Raw genomic sequence first — 13,082 nt, 5'->3', positions numbered from 1 at the left:
TTAATGTGCATTGGTGTTTTGCCTGTATGTATGTCTGTGTGAGAGTGTCAAGTCTGGAACTAGAGTTCTAGACAGCAGTGAGCTGCCATGTGGGTACTGAGAATTGAACTTGGGTCCTCTGGAAGAGCAACCAGTGCTCTTAACCACTGATCCGTCTCTCCAGCCCTTGATATAGTTTTTTTTTTTTTAAGTAGTGCCATGGTGATTTGAGATGTCCCATTTGAGTCTAGGGGCACAGGAAACCAGCCAGCCCCCACCATCCTAGGCCATGGAGAAACCTGATCTCCCGCTCCCAGAACTGTCTGAACCTTCTCTGCCCTGTCTTACATTGGTAGCTCCAACCAGGATCAGGTCTCCGATGCCTAATTCTGTTTTCTCTTCTTGCTGCCCTTGCTTTGTGTTGCCATAGAGGCCTGAAGAGTCGAGAGTGAACTTGCTGGGGGCTTGGCACAGAATTTCTCTTGTGTATGTGCCTGTGTGTGCGCATGTGTGTCCTTTCATGCTCCAGGTTTGACTTTGAGGGTCTGGAGAGTGGCGATGACGGTGCATTTGACAAGCTGCGGTCCTGGAGCAGGTCAATCGAGGACCTGCAGCCGCCCAGCGCCCTGTCGGCCCCCTTCACCAACAGCCTCGCTCGCTCTGCGCGCCAGTCCGTGCTCCGGTATGTGTGCGCTTACTCTGCCCACCTGCATCCCACCCCAGCCCTGATCCAGGTCTTGGTAACCCGGTGAGTGCTCACGCTCCTCCTTCACTCTTGCTTCCAGGCTCAGCTCTCTTGCCCTCTGCCTGCTCGCCTGTCTCTGATCTGTCCTCTCTGTCTCCCTGACTCTGCCCAGCAGTCTGTCCTGGGTAAGTACATGGTTCTCAGCTGTGCCACCCCATCTGACGTTCCAGCTTTCCCCTGTCTCCAGTCCTCACTCTCTTTTAGCCATTCCTTCCTGACTTTGGGCAGGGCTTGGGCTTTGCTGGCTGATTCGGCTCCTGCCCTCGTGAACTCTTCCCATCAGTGGCTTGGAAACCAGCCCCAGCTGCTCCATCCTTTCCCTTCAGGTTTTTCTGAGTTGTGCTTTCACTTGTCTGTGTGCTCGAGAGCAGTCCTGTTGGTGAACCGGATCCCTTCTCAGAGCCTTTTAGTTTAGAGGCTGTCCTTGCACCTCATGGCTTTCCCTTTAGCCTTTCTCTCTTCCACTGCTCTGCTTCTCTCCTTGGGTTTTGTGTCTTGCACACTGCTCATCATTCTGGTCTTGCAGGAACAGATTCCGTTCATGTTTCCTCTTCTCACAAAACGTTAAGGCAGGGGAGGGATGATACAAAGCAGGCATAACCCCCAGCCTTGGTAAGGCCTATGTAGGTCTGCTCTGCCTTTGCGGGGCTTACGAATGAGACGAGAGCAACGATGCACCTGCCCCACAACGTGCTAAAGTAATGCTAACTAAAAGTGAGAGGAGAGAAATCTCAGGTGCGTTCTTTGATCCATCCCAAGGACTACAAAGTTCTCAAAACATGTTTGTATTTCATAGGGTGTCTGGGGTTAGCATGATTTTGACAGAGTATAAAGCTAGGGTCCCGGGCTAACAAAGGTCTTTACTAAGGAGGTGAATAGAAGCCGACTCCCCTGCCTCCTGCTGTCCTGGCAGTTGGTACAAGGTGCCCCCCCCCCATTTCTTCTGCTTCGAAGGGGCAGCTTGGTGTCCTAGAACCTTCACCAGCAAGCAGTCTTGTCCCTTACCTGATTACTTGGCACTATCCCCCAGGTACAGTACTCTCCCTGGCCGCAGGGCCCTGAAGAACTCCCGCCTGGTGAGTCAGAAGGATGATGTCCACGTCTGTATCCTTTGTCTCAGAGCCATCATGAACTATCAGGTAAGAGGTGATGCTCCTCATGGATGTACTCTTTCTTTCTTCTGCTTCATATGTTAAACCAAGAGAGCAAAGCACCAACTTGTGAAAGAGAGGTTTGCTAGTGGGAGACCTGCTGGCTTTCCCTTTCCCACCATTGAGGTCCCCTCCTATCCTTTCCTTTGCAGTATGGCTTCAACTTGGTCATGTCCCACCCCCACGCTGTCAATGAGATTGCACTTAGCCTCAACAACAAGAATCCAAGGTGTGTTCCTTCCTTCCTCCTTATGCCCAGGTATCTGATGATCCTGACTTGTCTTTGACAAGCCCTGCCTGCTTTGGGGTCTGTTAGTCAGGGTCTCTTCTGCTGGAGAAGTGTCTAAGGATATGAATTGTGGTGACTTGGATGAGGCCTAGGATGTTAATCTTCTTTCATCTCTTAGGACCAAAGCTCTGGTCTTGGAGCTGCTGGCAGCTGTGTGTTTGGTGCGAGGAGGTCATGAAATCATTCTTGCTGCCTTTGACAATTTCAAAGAGGTTAGTCTCCTGCATGCTTCACACACAACACCCGTGTGTGTGTGTGTGCATGTGTGTGTGTATTAGAGAAAAATATGAGGGTTCCAATTACTGGGATCTCTAGTGGTTTTAAAATAACTGCTTGACTGAGCAGCCTGCTTCAAGCTAAAACAAAACCAGAGTTTTTTAGATCTTTTTCCACGACACCGCACAGTTGGCCAGTTAATGACACTCTGGGACAGACTGAAGTGTCCTAACCTGATACTGTCAGAATTACCAAAGGAGTGCATTGAAAATGCAGACTTGGGCTGGAGAAATTGCTCGATAGTTCAGAGCCTTGGCTGACTTAGTTTCCAGTGATTCACAGCTGTCTTTAGTTCCAGTTCCAGAGGATCTGGTGCCCCCTTCTGGCCTGCACAGACACCATATACACATATGCATATACATTTATGTAGGCAAAACACACAATTTCTTTTTCTTATTTTAGGCACAGGTTCTACTCCTGACCCACTGGAGCAGAGCCTGGGCAATGTCTTTACTTTATAAGACTCCCCAAGTGGTTCTGCTGCAGTGAGCCCCCAGGTGGAATCCAAAGCAAGTATATTCTCAGGGAAGAAGGCTAGTGAAGGAAGAGAGAACTTGTGTGTGGAATTTTCCCTTCCTGAGGTCTACCTCTGAAACCCCAATTTGCTTGAACATGGGATTCCTCAACATCCAGCCACAGCTGTGGTCCCACCCCTTCCTCCTCTCTGGGCCTCTTCCCTCACATCCATTGTTTAGTTCAGGAAACAGCTCTTCCTCCTTAAAGTTCAGAAACTCAAAGAGCCCCTGGACCCTTTTCAGCAGAAGGCTTTGCTGCATACCGACTCCTCCTCGTCCCCCTAGGACCCAACCTCCTGCCGCAGCCATGGCTAGACTCCTTTCTTTCTCCTTTTCTTCCTTCTGTAATTTCCCAGCGTCAGAGCTAAATCCTAGGCTATACTGGATTCCCTCAGTGTGGTGGAGGGTCAGAGACCCAGGGCCAGATTCCAGGTCCTGGGTTTTCTTCTGGTATCCAAATGGCACAGTCCCTAGATAGAGTTATGGTTAATTTACTATTATTTTATGATATTTACTTATATATTTATTTGGGTATCTTTTGGTTGGTTGGTTGGTTATATTTTGTTTTTTGAAGACAGATTTTTACTTTACAGCCCGAACTGACTTCCAACATATGGCAGTCCTCCTGCTTCAGCCTCCTGAAGGCTAGCTAGGAATTAAGTGCAGACTGCCATGCCCCACTGAGTTGTGGCTAAACTTGGTCTGAACTGTGCCTTTGCCATCATGTTCCTGGGAACCAGGGGTTGGGGGTTTAGGTTCTGCATGGTGCAGATCCTTCCCCTGAGAATGTTTGCACATTCAGGTGTGTAAAGAACTGCATCGGTTTGAGAAGCTAATGGAGTATTTCCGGAATGAAGACAGCAACATTGACTTCATGGTGAGGACCTGGGCCTGGGACAAGTGCATGCCATGCCATTGAGGCTTTCTGCTACTTAAATCAAGCCACACTAACAGCGTGTTTTGAGAGTTGGCTTCTCCCCCCAGGTGGCCTGCATGCAGTTCATCAACATTGTGGTGCACTCAGTAGAGGACATGAATTTCCGGGTCCACCTGCAATACGAGTTTACCAAGTTGGGGCTGGAGGAGTTCCTGCAGGTAAACTGGCTAGGGTCTCGGAAAGGGTCTCTTAAGGGTAGAGAATCAGCTTAGGCACAGCACAAAAGGCCAGTCTCCTTTGACCTGGAACAGAAGCTGTTTTGCCAGTGTTTGTCTTCCCAATGAAGCAGCACTATCAGGGCCAGCCAAGCCTCAGGAACAGCTGGAAGACCCTGGTTACATGCTCTCAGAGGTAGTTATGAAGCAACGATGCTTTCTCGGGCCTACACTGACTCCCTGCTACTCTGTATTTCCCTAGAAGTCAAGGCACACGGAGAGCGAGAAGCTGCAGGTGCAGATTCAGGCGTACCTGGACAATGTGTTTGACGTAGGGGGGTTGTTAGAGGATGCTGAAACCAAGAATGTAGCCCTGGAAAAGGTGGAAGAACTGGAAGAGCACGTGTCCCACGTAGGTATCCTCAGCTGACCAGGCAGTCACTGTGGAAGGCCGGGAGGATGGGCACAACCTGGTTCCAGGGATCCTGAGCTGACCTACCTACCTTCAGATTGACCTACAGGAAGGCTTTAGAACCACTGAGTCTCTAGACCCAGCTCTGGCCCAGGGCATTGGACAGTACTCACTAGAATGTGCTAACATCCATGGCTGGGTATAAGATGGTCTTCAGCTAGGGACACACTGCTACCATTTGCCTTCTACCTGTTGCTTTTCATAGTATCAGGACTCCCGGTCCCTGAGAGTGATGTAGGGAAGCCACCTGAATAAATTGCCTTTTGGGCATTGCTTTTCAGGTCCTGGTATGGCTCCAAATTTATACTGAGTGTTCAGGCTTGAACACATCTTTGAACATTGCTTCTCCATTTTGTAGCTCACAGAGAAGCTGCTGGACCTGGAGAATGAGAATATGATGCGAGTGGCAGAGCTGGAGAAGCAGCTACTACAGCGGGAAAAGGAGCTGGAGAGCATCAAGGTGCCAGTAGGGGAGGGAGAAGTGGGGAGACTGCAGCTGACCTGGGTTCCCCTTCTCACCAGATCGTGTCCAGGATAGAAACTGATTTATCCTCAAGGCACTCAGGCAGGGGGTAACTGGTGATTTCCCCTTTTCTATCTGGAGAGAGAAGTTGAGGCTAGGGTTGGCCAGACACAGAAGAGAATGGGAGCAGCCATCCTGCCCACTTGCTGGCTTTTTCTCCACATCTCCTTAGTTCCAATTACTGAGCATCGTCAAAGTAGCCCAGGTCTACTTATTAGACAGGTGTCCTCTGCAGGGCAGGGTTTCTCTTAGTTCAGTCTCGTGTTCTTGCGCCTAACTTAATAACTTAGTTATAAAGCCATGCCACAAAGTCCTTTTTCTTGCAGAAGAATGATTATGTTGTACTGAGCTCAGCTCAGTGTGTATCTGCTCCTCTCTGCTAAGTACTATATAAGGAGCCAGGAGGGATACAGAGCTCACCAAGACAAGGCTTATCTATGAGCTTTCCATCTGAGCAATTATCCACAGCCAGAGAAATAAAACCAATAATGAAGCGTTAAGATCTGTGGAGAGAGCCGCTGTGCCCATCTGGCAGGGGACCAATGAGACTTTCAAATGTGGGGCCTCCTTTTCCTTGAGCCTTGAGGGTCCTATGCAGTAAGAACAGACTTGAGCAGAGAGAATCTATCAGAATACCCGTGGAAGCTAGCTGACTCTTCCTGCTTCTGCTTTGTGTTCTCTGACCAGATCTCTTCTGTTGTGAGCCCCCTCCCTGAGATGATGACCCTAGCTCCTAGAGTGTCTATTGGGTAGGAATTCTGACTCTGTGGAAGTGACTGTTGTACCCTCAGCCCATTCTTCCTTCAATGTTGCTGTCTGCCTGCTAGGAGACATATGAGAACACGAACCACCAGGTGCATACTCTCCGGAGGCTCATTAAAGAAAAGGAGGAGGCTTTCCAACGCCGGTGCCACCTGGAGCCAAGTGCCCGGGGCCTGGAGTCCGTGGGTGGTAGCGAGGCCCTAGCCAGGATAGGCCCTACAGAGTTGAGTGAGGGCATGCCACCCTCTGACCTGGACCTGCTGGCTTCAGCCCCACCTGCTGAGGAGGCCCTTCCTCTGCCCCCTCCACCAGCTCCGCCTTTGCCCCCACCTCCTCCTCCACTACCAGGTAACTGGGACTTCCAAGCCGAGAGGGGCAGGTTTTTGTGAGACCAAGACTCTAGTCTCAGGGAGCAGCTGGGAAAAAGTATCATTTAAGGCCTAGGAGGATAAGTCAGGATGAGAAGGCTAAGGGAGGACCAGAATTTGGGGAAGCAGATGAAGGAATGTTGGGAGCAGGTTTTGCTTTGAGGATCTCTGAGTGCTACTCTTAATTACTCTGAAGGTAGCAGAGGACTAAACTGTGGCAGAAGACACTCCATCAGTGATGCTAGTCACTGTCCCCCTTCAGGAGACTTCTGGGATTAGCCTGACCAGACTTTCCATACCATTCCTCTCTGGGTCTCTAAGGACAGGTCAGGCAGGCAGAGTTTGAGCAGCCTGGAAAGAATTTAGGACCTTTGGGTCACTGGCATTTTTTTCTTCCCCAGACAAGTGTCCCCCTGCCCCACCTCTCCCTGGTGCTGCTCCTTCTGTTGTGTTAACAGTGGGCCTGTCAGGTGAGTATCCTCAGGGCTCTGGGCAACGCTGATGGAGTTTTTCCTTGGCCCTTGCCTTATACCTGTTCCCCTTCCAAAACTAGCCATTCGCATCAAGAAACCTATCAAGACTAAGTTCCGGCTGCCAGTCTTCAACTGGACAGCACTGAAACCCAATCAGATCAATGGCACTGTCTTCAGTGAACTTGATGATGAGAAGATCTTGGAGGTGACAGGGTTCTGGGGTCTAAAAGGGTGGGGTTAGGGTCTGAGGACCAAGATGCCCTTACAGCCAGATCTTCTGGTCTTGGAAAAGCTTTTAGGCAGAGCAGAACTGATACTATATCAGCTTTAGGGACCGTGACTGGGTCCTTGCAGGGCACGTGGCAGTGGGTACTGTCATAGTTCGAGCCTTCAACATCGTCTCTACTTCTGCCAGGACTTAGACCTGGACAAGTTTGAAGAGTTATTTAAGACAAAAGCCCAGGGTCCTGCCCTTGACCTCATCTGCTCCAAGAATAAGACTGCACAAAAGGCTGCCAGCAAGGTGACCCTTTTGGAAGCCAATCGTGCCAAGAACCTGGCTATCACCCTTCGCAAGGCTGGGCGCTCAGCTGAGGAGATCTGCAGGGCCATCCACACGTGAGGCTCCCACTAACTTGGCCCTGGTTCCCAGACAGCGGTTACCCGTTATCCCCACAACAGTGGGTTCTCCTAGATTCCAGGGTTCCTGACAGGACTTGTCACACGTCTCAGCCATCCACTGACCTGAACAGAGCATACTGACTCCATGCTTGGTGTCAGACAGTGAGAGAACTACCCATTCAGCCCAGAACAAAGAAGTGTGGTAGGAATGGTGTAGACAGGGATACGTTAGCAGAGCAGACAGGAGAGCCACTGACACCGAGGGAAGGCCTTCAAGGAGGGTTCTTAACTAAGACTAAAGGAATTGCACAAGTTGGTCCAGGTCAGGACCTGGTGGAAGCAATAATGATACTGAGTACTGAAAATGAAATCTGCCTTTAGTGTGGAGGCCAGGCAGGGTAGTAAGTGGGCAGAGGTCTTGCAGGCCATATTCAGGTTGGTTAAACTTTACCATAGATGCAGAGGGGAAGACACTAAAGGACTTTAACAACAGGAGCATGAGGGTCAGGCATGGTCTATGTATCTGTAATCTTTGCTTTTTTGTAGCAGAGGGAGGAGGCTCACAAGTTTGAGACACCCTAGACTACATAACAAGATCCTGTCTGAAAATGAACAACAGACACAGATTATCCCCTAGGAGTATTGTTAACATTATGATAGATGAAGCAATGTCTTTACGCCTGGCTATGTCCTGTGTATTGTTCCCCAGTCCTAAGGCCGAGGGAACATGTGGACAGATGTCAGACCTGAAGTGGTTTTCTTCCTACAGGTTTGACTTACAGACATTACCTGTAGACTTCGTGGAATGCCTAATGCGCTTCCTGCCCACAGAGGCTGAGGTGAAGCTGTTGCGGCAATATGAGCGTGAACGGCAGCCCCTGGAGGAGCTGGCCGCTGAGGACCGCTTCATGTTACTCTTTAGCAAGGTGGAACGGCTGACCCAGCGAATGGCTGGCATGGCCTTTCTGGGCAACTTTCAGGACAACCTGCAGATGCTCACACCGGTACAGCCTCTTCCCTAATCAGTTTCCACTGCTATCACTAGTCATGTCTGCTGTCCGTCCTTCTGGCCCTACCCTCTGACTTTATTCTTCTCCCGACCTGGTGACTCAGTGTTCATCTTGTTTTCCAGCAATTGAATGCCATCATTGCAGCCTCTGCCTCTGTCAAGTCCTCACAGAAACTGAAGCAGATGCTGGAGGTTGGGAAAGGGAGTGACTGGGGTGCTGGTGGTTCCCAGGGGTCCTGGGTGGGTTCTAGTGCTACTATACAAAGGAGGAAGTCCTTGGAGCTTCTCATGACCCGCCTTCTGTGCATCTTATGAACAGATCATACTTGCATTGGGGAACTACATGAACAGCAGCAAGCGAGGTGCTGTGTACGGCTTTAAGCTCCAGAGCCTGGATCTGGTAAGATGGCGGGAGCAGCATGTGCAGGAAGCCTGGAACAACAGTGTTAGAGCTAGGGTGCTTAGCTCTCTGTTGCCACCACTGCCTTCCAGCTGCTGGACACAAAGTCCACTGACCGGAAGATGACACTGCTGCACTTCATCGCCTTGACAGTGAAGGAGAAATACCCAGACCTGGCTACCTTCTGGCATGAGCTGCACTTCGTGGAGAAGGCTGCAGCAGGTGAGGGCTCCTTGCCTCCAGCCTGGGACAGTATCAGGAAGCTGAGTAAGAGGAACACCTGGGCTCATTTCTGGCTTTTGTTATCTACTACTTCAAAGCTTTCCGCTAAAGCCGTGAGCAGGAGCCACTCCAGAGGGAGCCTTCCTCTGAGCTCAAGTGGGATCAGGCTTCTTTAGGCTGACCCAGAGATTGCATTTCTCTACCATTTATGTGATATGGTTAGAAAACTATAATTATAAAGCCCCCTAAATACATACAGTACTGCTGTTTCTGTTCCACCCATGAAAAACTACAGCAGGCCCAAGGCAGCTCCAGCTTGGAGATGAGCAGTCTCAGTGGTTTGCCTTCCTTTGCTACCTTGTCCTTTGGGCTTATGAACTCTGGCCCTCCGTTCTTTCCCACTGCTGAGAGAGCTTAGTCTGCTTGACATGGACTTCTCTACATGTGTGTCACTGGAAGTGTGTGCCATGGGGGAGGATAAATTTGCTGTAGTCCTGAGGAAGCCTCAGGCAGACATCTTGGTAAATAGTGTCCCTGGAGAACGTGCTGCTAGATGTGAAAGAGCTGGGCCGGGGCATGGAGCTGATTCGGCGGGAATGCAGCATTCATGACAACAGCGTCCTTCGAAACTTCCTCAGCACCAACGAAGGCAGGCTGGACAAGCTCCAGCGTGATGCCAAGACTGCTGAGGTGAGCAAGGAATTGGAGTAGGCAACAAACATCTAGGATAACAGTTTCAACCTGTGGGTCGTGACCCCTTTGGGGGGGGGTCGAACAACTGTTTCACAGGGGTCGCATGTCAGATATTTACATTATGTTTCCTAAGAGTAGCAAAATTACAGTTATGAAGTAGTCATCACAACATGAGCAATTGTATTAAAGAGTGTTAGGAAGGTTGAGAACCACTGGACTAGAGCCGAGATACTAAGGCCACTTCATGTCAGCATCCAACTGCAGTTCCACCAGGCAGCTAGCCAGCTGTTAGAGAACATGAGGTGGGAGTCACAAAGGACTTTAAGGATAGCAGCAGACATCCATGTCTGGAGTTATGACTCTTGGGAACACCCATATTCTCTCTGGTTCACAGGGGCTTGGGTAGTTGGTTTTCTCCCTTTGGCCTTAGGTTTTGTTTTTTTGTGGGCCTTCTGCCCATGTGTGAGCTGAGCTCTACCCACCAGAATGGCCCTTCTGTCTGCCCCTTCCTTACCCAGGAGGCCTACAATGCAGTTGTGCGCTACTTTGGAGAGAGTCCCAAGACCACACCTCCTTCTGTGTTTTTCCCAGTATTTGTCCGATTCATTCGTTCTTACAAGGTAAGCTGAAGAAAAGTTTCTAGAGGAGTTTGGCTGAGATTAGTTGAGAGAGAACCTGGGCTTCAAGTCTGAGTCTTTCCAATTCCTGAGGCCTAGGAAAGGAACCATGGAAGCTGGTGACAGGCTTCAGCTGTGAACTGGTGGGCAGGGTGGGGGCCCAGCCCCTTCCTTTCATTGTTTGGAACAGGAAGTACCCCTCCGGAGGGTGGCCACCTGGGGTTAGCTGGTCTTACTGCCACCCACTTTTCATGTCAGCCCCTCCTTTCCCAGCCTGTGAGAGCCTCATTCCCCCTCTCTTGGTTCTCTCTAAGGAAGCAGAACAAGAGAATGAAGCTCGCAAGAAACAAGAGGAAGTAATGCGGGAGAAGCAGCTGGCTCAGGAAGCCAAGAAGTTGGATGCCAAGGTGGGTGGGACCAAGAGCTTTGGTCTGGAGGGTAGGACAAAAACCTGAGGATTCAGGGAGCCAGAAAGGACATGGAAAACCAAGACACACACACACACACACCCTCCCTCCCTCCCTTGGAGTGCCTGAAGGCCAGAGTCCAGAGGGGGGCAGACACAGATGGACAGGACACAGGGTTCCTCTCAGTAGGCCATCTTCAGACTGCATCTTGGGACAGGAACCAGTTACTTATTGGGTTAGTGATGACTTCCTTCCCCTTCTACTCTTTGACCCTAGACTCCATCCCAGCGAAACAAATGGCAACAGCAGGAGCTAATTGCAGAGTTGAGACGGCGCCAAGCTAAGGAACACCGGCCTGTTTACGAGGGGAAGGATGGTACCATTGAGGATATCATCACAGGTAGGATGGGTCCATTGGGCCCAATTCCCAGAGCCTAAGGACCCCCTTTGGTCCTTCTTTCTAGTCTGTTTTCCCCATAAAACCTGACCACGATCTCTCCTGGGCCATAGTGTTGAAGAGTGTCCCTTTCACGGCCCGTACTGCCAAGCGGGGCTCACGCTTCTTCTGTGATGCAGCCCACCACGATGAGTCAAACTGTTAGCCCTCAAGGCTGGGGCCCCTGACAGGTACTGGGCACCATGGCTGCACTCTCTGCATGCCTTAGAATCATCTGGTAGCAGCCTGCCTGGGATGGAGAGAGACTTCTTGCATGCTGCATGCCCTGAGAAACACAGTTTATCCCTTGCATGTTTCCTCCCACTAATTCTGTCCTAGCTACTAAATAAATAAGACCCAGGGGCTAAGGGGTCTGGCCAGGGTTGGAACTATGCCAGAGCAGGCAAGTCCAAGCCTATGGCTCTGATTCTTGAGGCTTCACTCCTAGACCCAAGGTATCCAGGGTCCTGATCTCCCCTAAGAGCTCTGGCAGTAGCTGCTACCCAGGGACAGATGTCCCATGACCTCTGCTTCCTGACATCTAGTTGGCTTGTGGTCTTTTCCTGAGTAGCCTTAGAGCCCCGTGTTACCTCTGAAAACAGCTCCGGCAGTTTCTCTAGCTGGTCCTCTCAGATCTTCTTTATACCTACTTATTCCCTGTCCTCCTGAAGGTGCTGCCCTGCTCAATCTCCCTGCCTGTTCACATGCATCTGTCTGTCTTCCCCACAGGCTTCAAACATGGGCCCATGAGCATTCGCAACCAAGGCAGGAGTGCTGCACCACCCAGTGGTCCTCCTCGGGCTCCAGGTCCTCACTGAGACCCTCTTGGAGGTAGAAGTACTTTAGCTCTTCCTGCAAGTCTGGACAGTGGACCCAGGGCCCAGCAGAGGGCTGTGCTGTTCCAGCTGCGGCCACTCCGCTCCGGGGCTGGATCTTCCCTGTACCACTGTGGGTACTAGGTCTATAGGGGCCTGGCACTTCCCTAGTGCCTCCCATAATGCACCTTGCCCCCAGCCTTCAACTTCATTCAGGGCTGGGAAAAACCACTTCCACCTTTGGCTCATGAGGGCAGATGGCCCCTCTCCCACTAGAGTCTAACAGGATGAAAAAGGAGAATGCTGTCCTTCCATTTTTTTTTTTCCTTTTTGTAGTCCTAGTCAGCTCTAGTCTAAAAATATCCAGGCTTATGGATCCCTGGACTGGCAATATCAGATCATCTCACCGAGTAAAACCCTTCCTTACCTGGGCCCACTCTGCTGAGCCCAAGTGAAAAAGGGTAGAGGAGCAATGTCAGGCCCACTGCCTTCTTGCACATTCTACCTGAGACTTCAGTTTTTTGTCCTGCCTTCCAGGCCCTTGGTCCCACCCACCTTGGCATCCAGCTTCTTGGCTTCCTGAGCCAGCTGATTCTCCTACATTACCTCCTGCTTCTTGCAGGAGCTTCTTGCTCCACTTCCTCAAAACCAAAGGTTTGTGGGGGAAGACTTGAGGCTTTCAAAGATGGAAAGGGAGGGGCTAACACTGAGTGAGCATGGAGAGTGTGACTGTGGGACCAGCTAACCCCAGGTGGCCACCCTCCGGAGGGGTACTTCCTGCTCCAAACAATGAAAGGAAGGGCCTGAACCACACCCTGCCCACTGTCTTCCCACTGAGTGAAGAAGAGCAGAGACACTGCACCAGCTCCAAGACTGCTAGAGGAACGATGTGCCAGGATCTCACCTTTCCTTGGCTAGGTGGATTCTGGCCAGGAACAGGCAACATAGAGGATCTTCACAGACTATTTGCTCAGTTCTCTACTAGGTTCTCTGACCCTGGAAGGGATGCGGGGGCACTTTGTTTTGTATATGTACCATTTCCTGTCTCTCTTGTACATAAACCCCACACCTCTCAACAAAATCTTGTGCACCTGGCTGTCTTCTCTTTCTTGGTTTGGGTGGCTAGGGTGGCCATGAGGATATATGAGTGGGTGGGAGTGGTATTTGCTCCCATCTCAGGAGTGATGAGCCTAGAGGGCTGGGGAAGCCTGGCTGGG

The 13,082-nt window shown here is 50.8% G+C and overlaps 1 protein-coding gene across 4 annotated transcripts in view; it reads left to right on the top strand.

The window, feature by feature from the left end:
- Fmnl3 (formin like 3) overlaps positions 1 to 12,983 on the top strand; it is a 58,532-nt gene extending 45,549 nt beyond the window's left edge. Inside the window, exons 6-27 of one of the 4 annotated variants that reach the window (XM_057791925.1) lie at positions 509 to 661; positions 1,755 to 1,863; positions 2,028 to 2,104; positions 2,283 to 2,376; positions 3,758 to 3,832; positions 3,940 to 4,050; positions 4,310 to 4,459; positions 4,878 to 4,979; positions 5,870 to 6,152; positions 6,574 to 6,642; positions 6,726 to 6,850; positions 7,061 to 7,263; positions 8,036 to 8,270; positions 8,399 to 8,467; positions 8,595 to 8,675; positions 8,768 to 8,897; positions 9,427 to 9,587; positions 10,109 to 10,210; positions 10,522 to 10,614; positions 10,891 to 11,014; positions 11,125 to 11,241; positions 11,780 to 12,981. In XM_057791925.1, the coding sequence (XP_057647908.1) occupies positions 509 to 661; positions 1,755 to 1,863; positions 2,028 to 2,104; positions 2,283 to 2,376; positions 3,758 to 3,832; positions 3,940 to 4,050; positions 4,310 to 4,459; positions 4,878 to 4,979; positions 5,870 to 6,152; positions 6,574 to 6,642; positions 6,726 to 6,850; positions 7,061 to 7,263; positions 8,036 to 8,270; positions 8,399 to 8,467; positions 8,595 to 8,675; positions 8,768 to 8,897; positions 9,427 to 9,587; positions 10,109 to 10,210; positions 10,522 to 10,614; positions 10,891 to 11,014; positions 11,125 to 11,216 (2,638 nt within the window). In that variant the 3' untranslated portion in view covers positions 11,217 to 11,241; positions 11,780 to 12,981. Of the gene's footprint in view, positions 1 to 508; positions 662 to 1,754; positions 1,864 to 2,027; positions 2,105 to 2,282; positions 2,377 to 3,757; positions 3,833 to 3,939; positions 4,051 to 4,309; positions 4,460 to 4,877; positions 4,980 to 5,869; positions 6,153 to 6,573; positions 6,643 to 6,725; positions 6,851 to 7,060; positions 7,264 to 8,035; positions 8,271 to 8,398; positions 8,468 to 8,594; positions 8,676 to 8,767; positions 8,898 to 9,426; positions 9,588 to 10,108; positions 10,211 to 10,521; positions 10,615 to 10,890; positions 11,015 to 11,124; positions 11,242 to 11,779 lie in introns of all 4 variants that reach the window. The other 3 variants (XM_057791927.1, XM_057791928.1, XM_057791929.1) reach the window with 3 other exon arrangements.
- Positions 12,984 to 13,082: the final 99 nt, after the last annotated feature.

Source organism: Chionomys nivalis, chromosome 17, assembly GCF_950005125.1.
Source record: "Chionomys nivalis chromosome 17, mChiNiv1.1, whole genome shotgun sequence".
In the NCBI taxonomy this organism is placed as follows: Eukaryota; Metazoa; Chordata; class Mammalia; order Rodentia; family Cricetidae; genus Chionomys; species Chionomys nivalis.
This window is presented reverse-complemented; position numbering and strand designations above follow the sequence as displayed.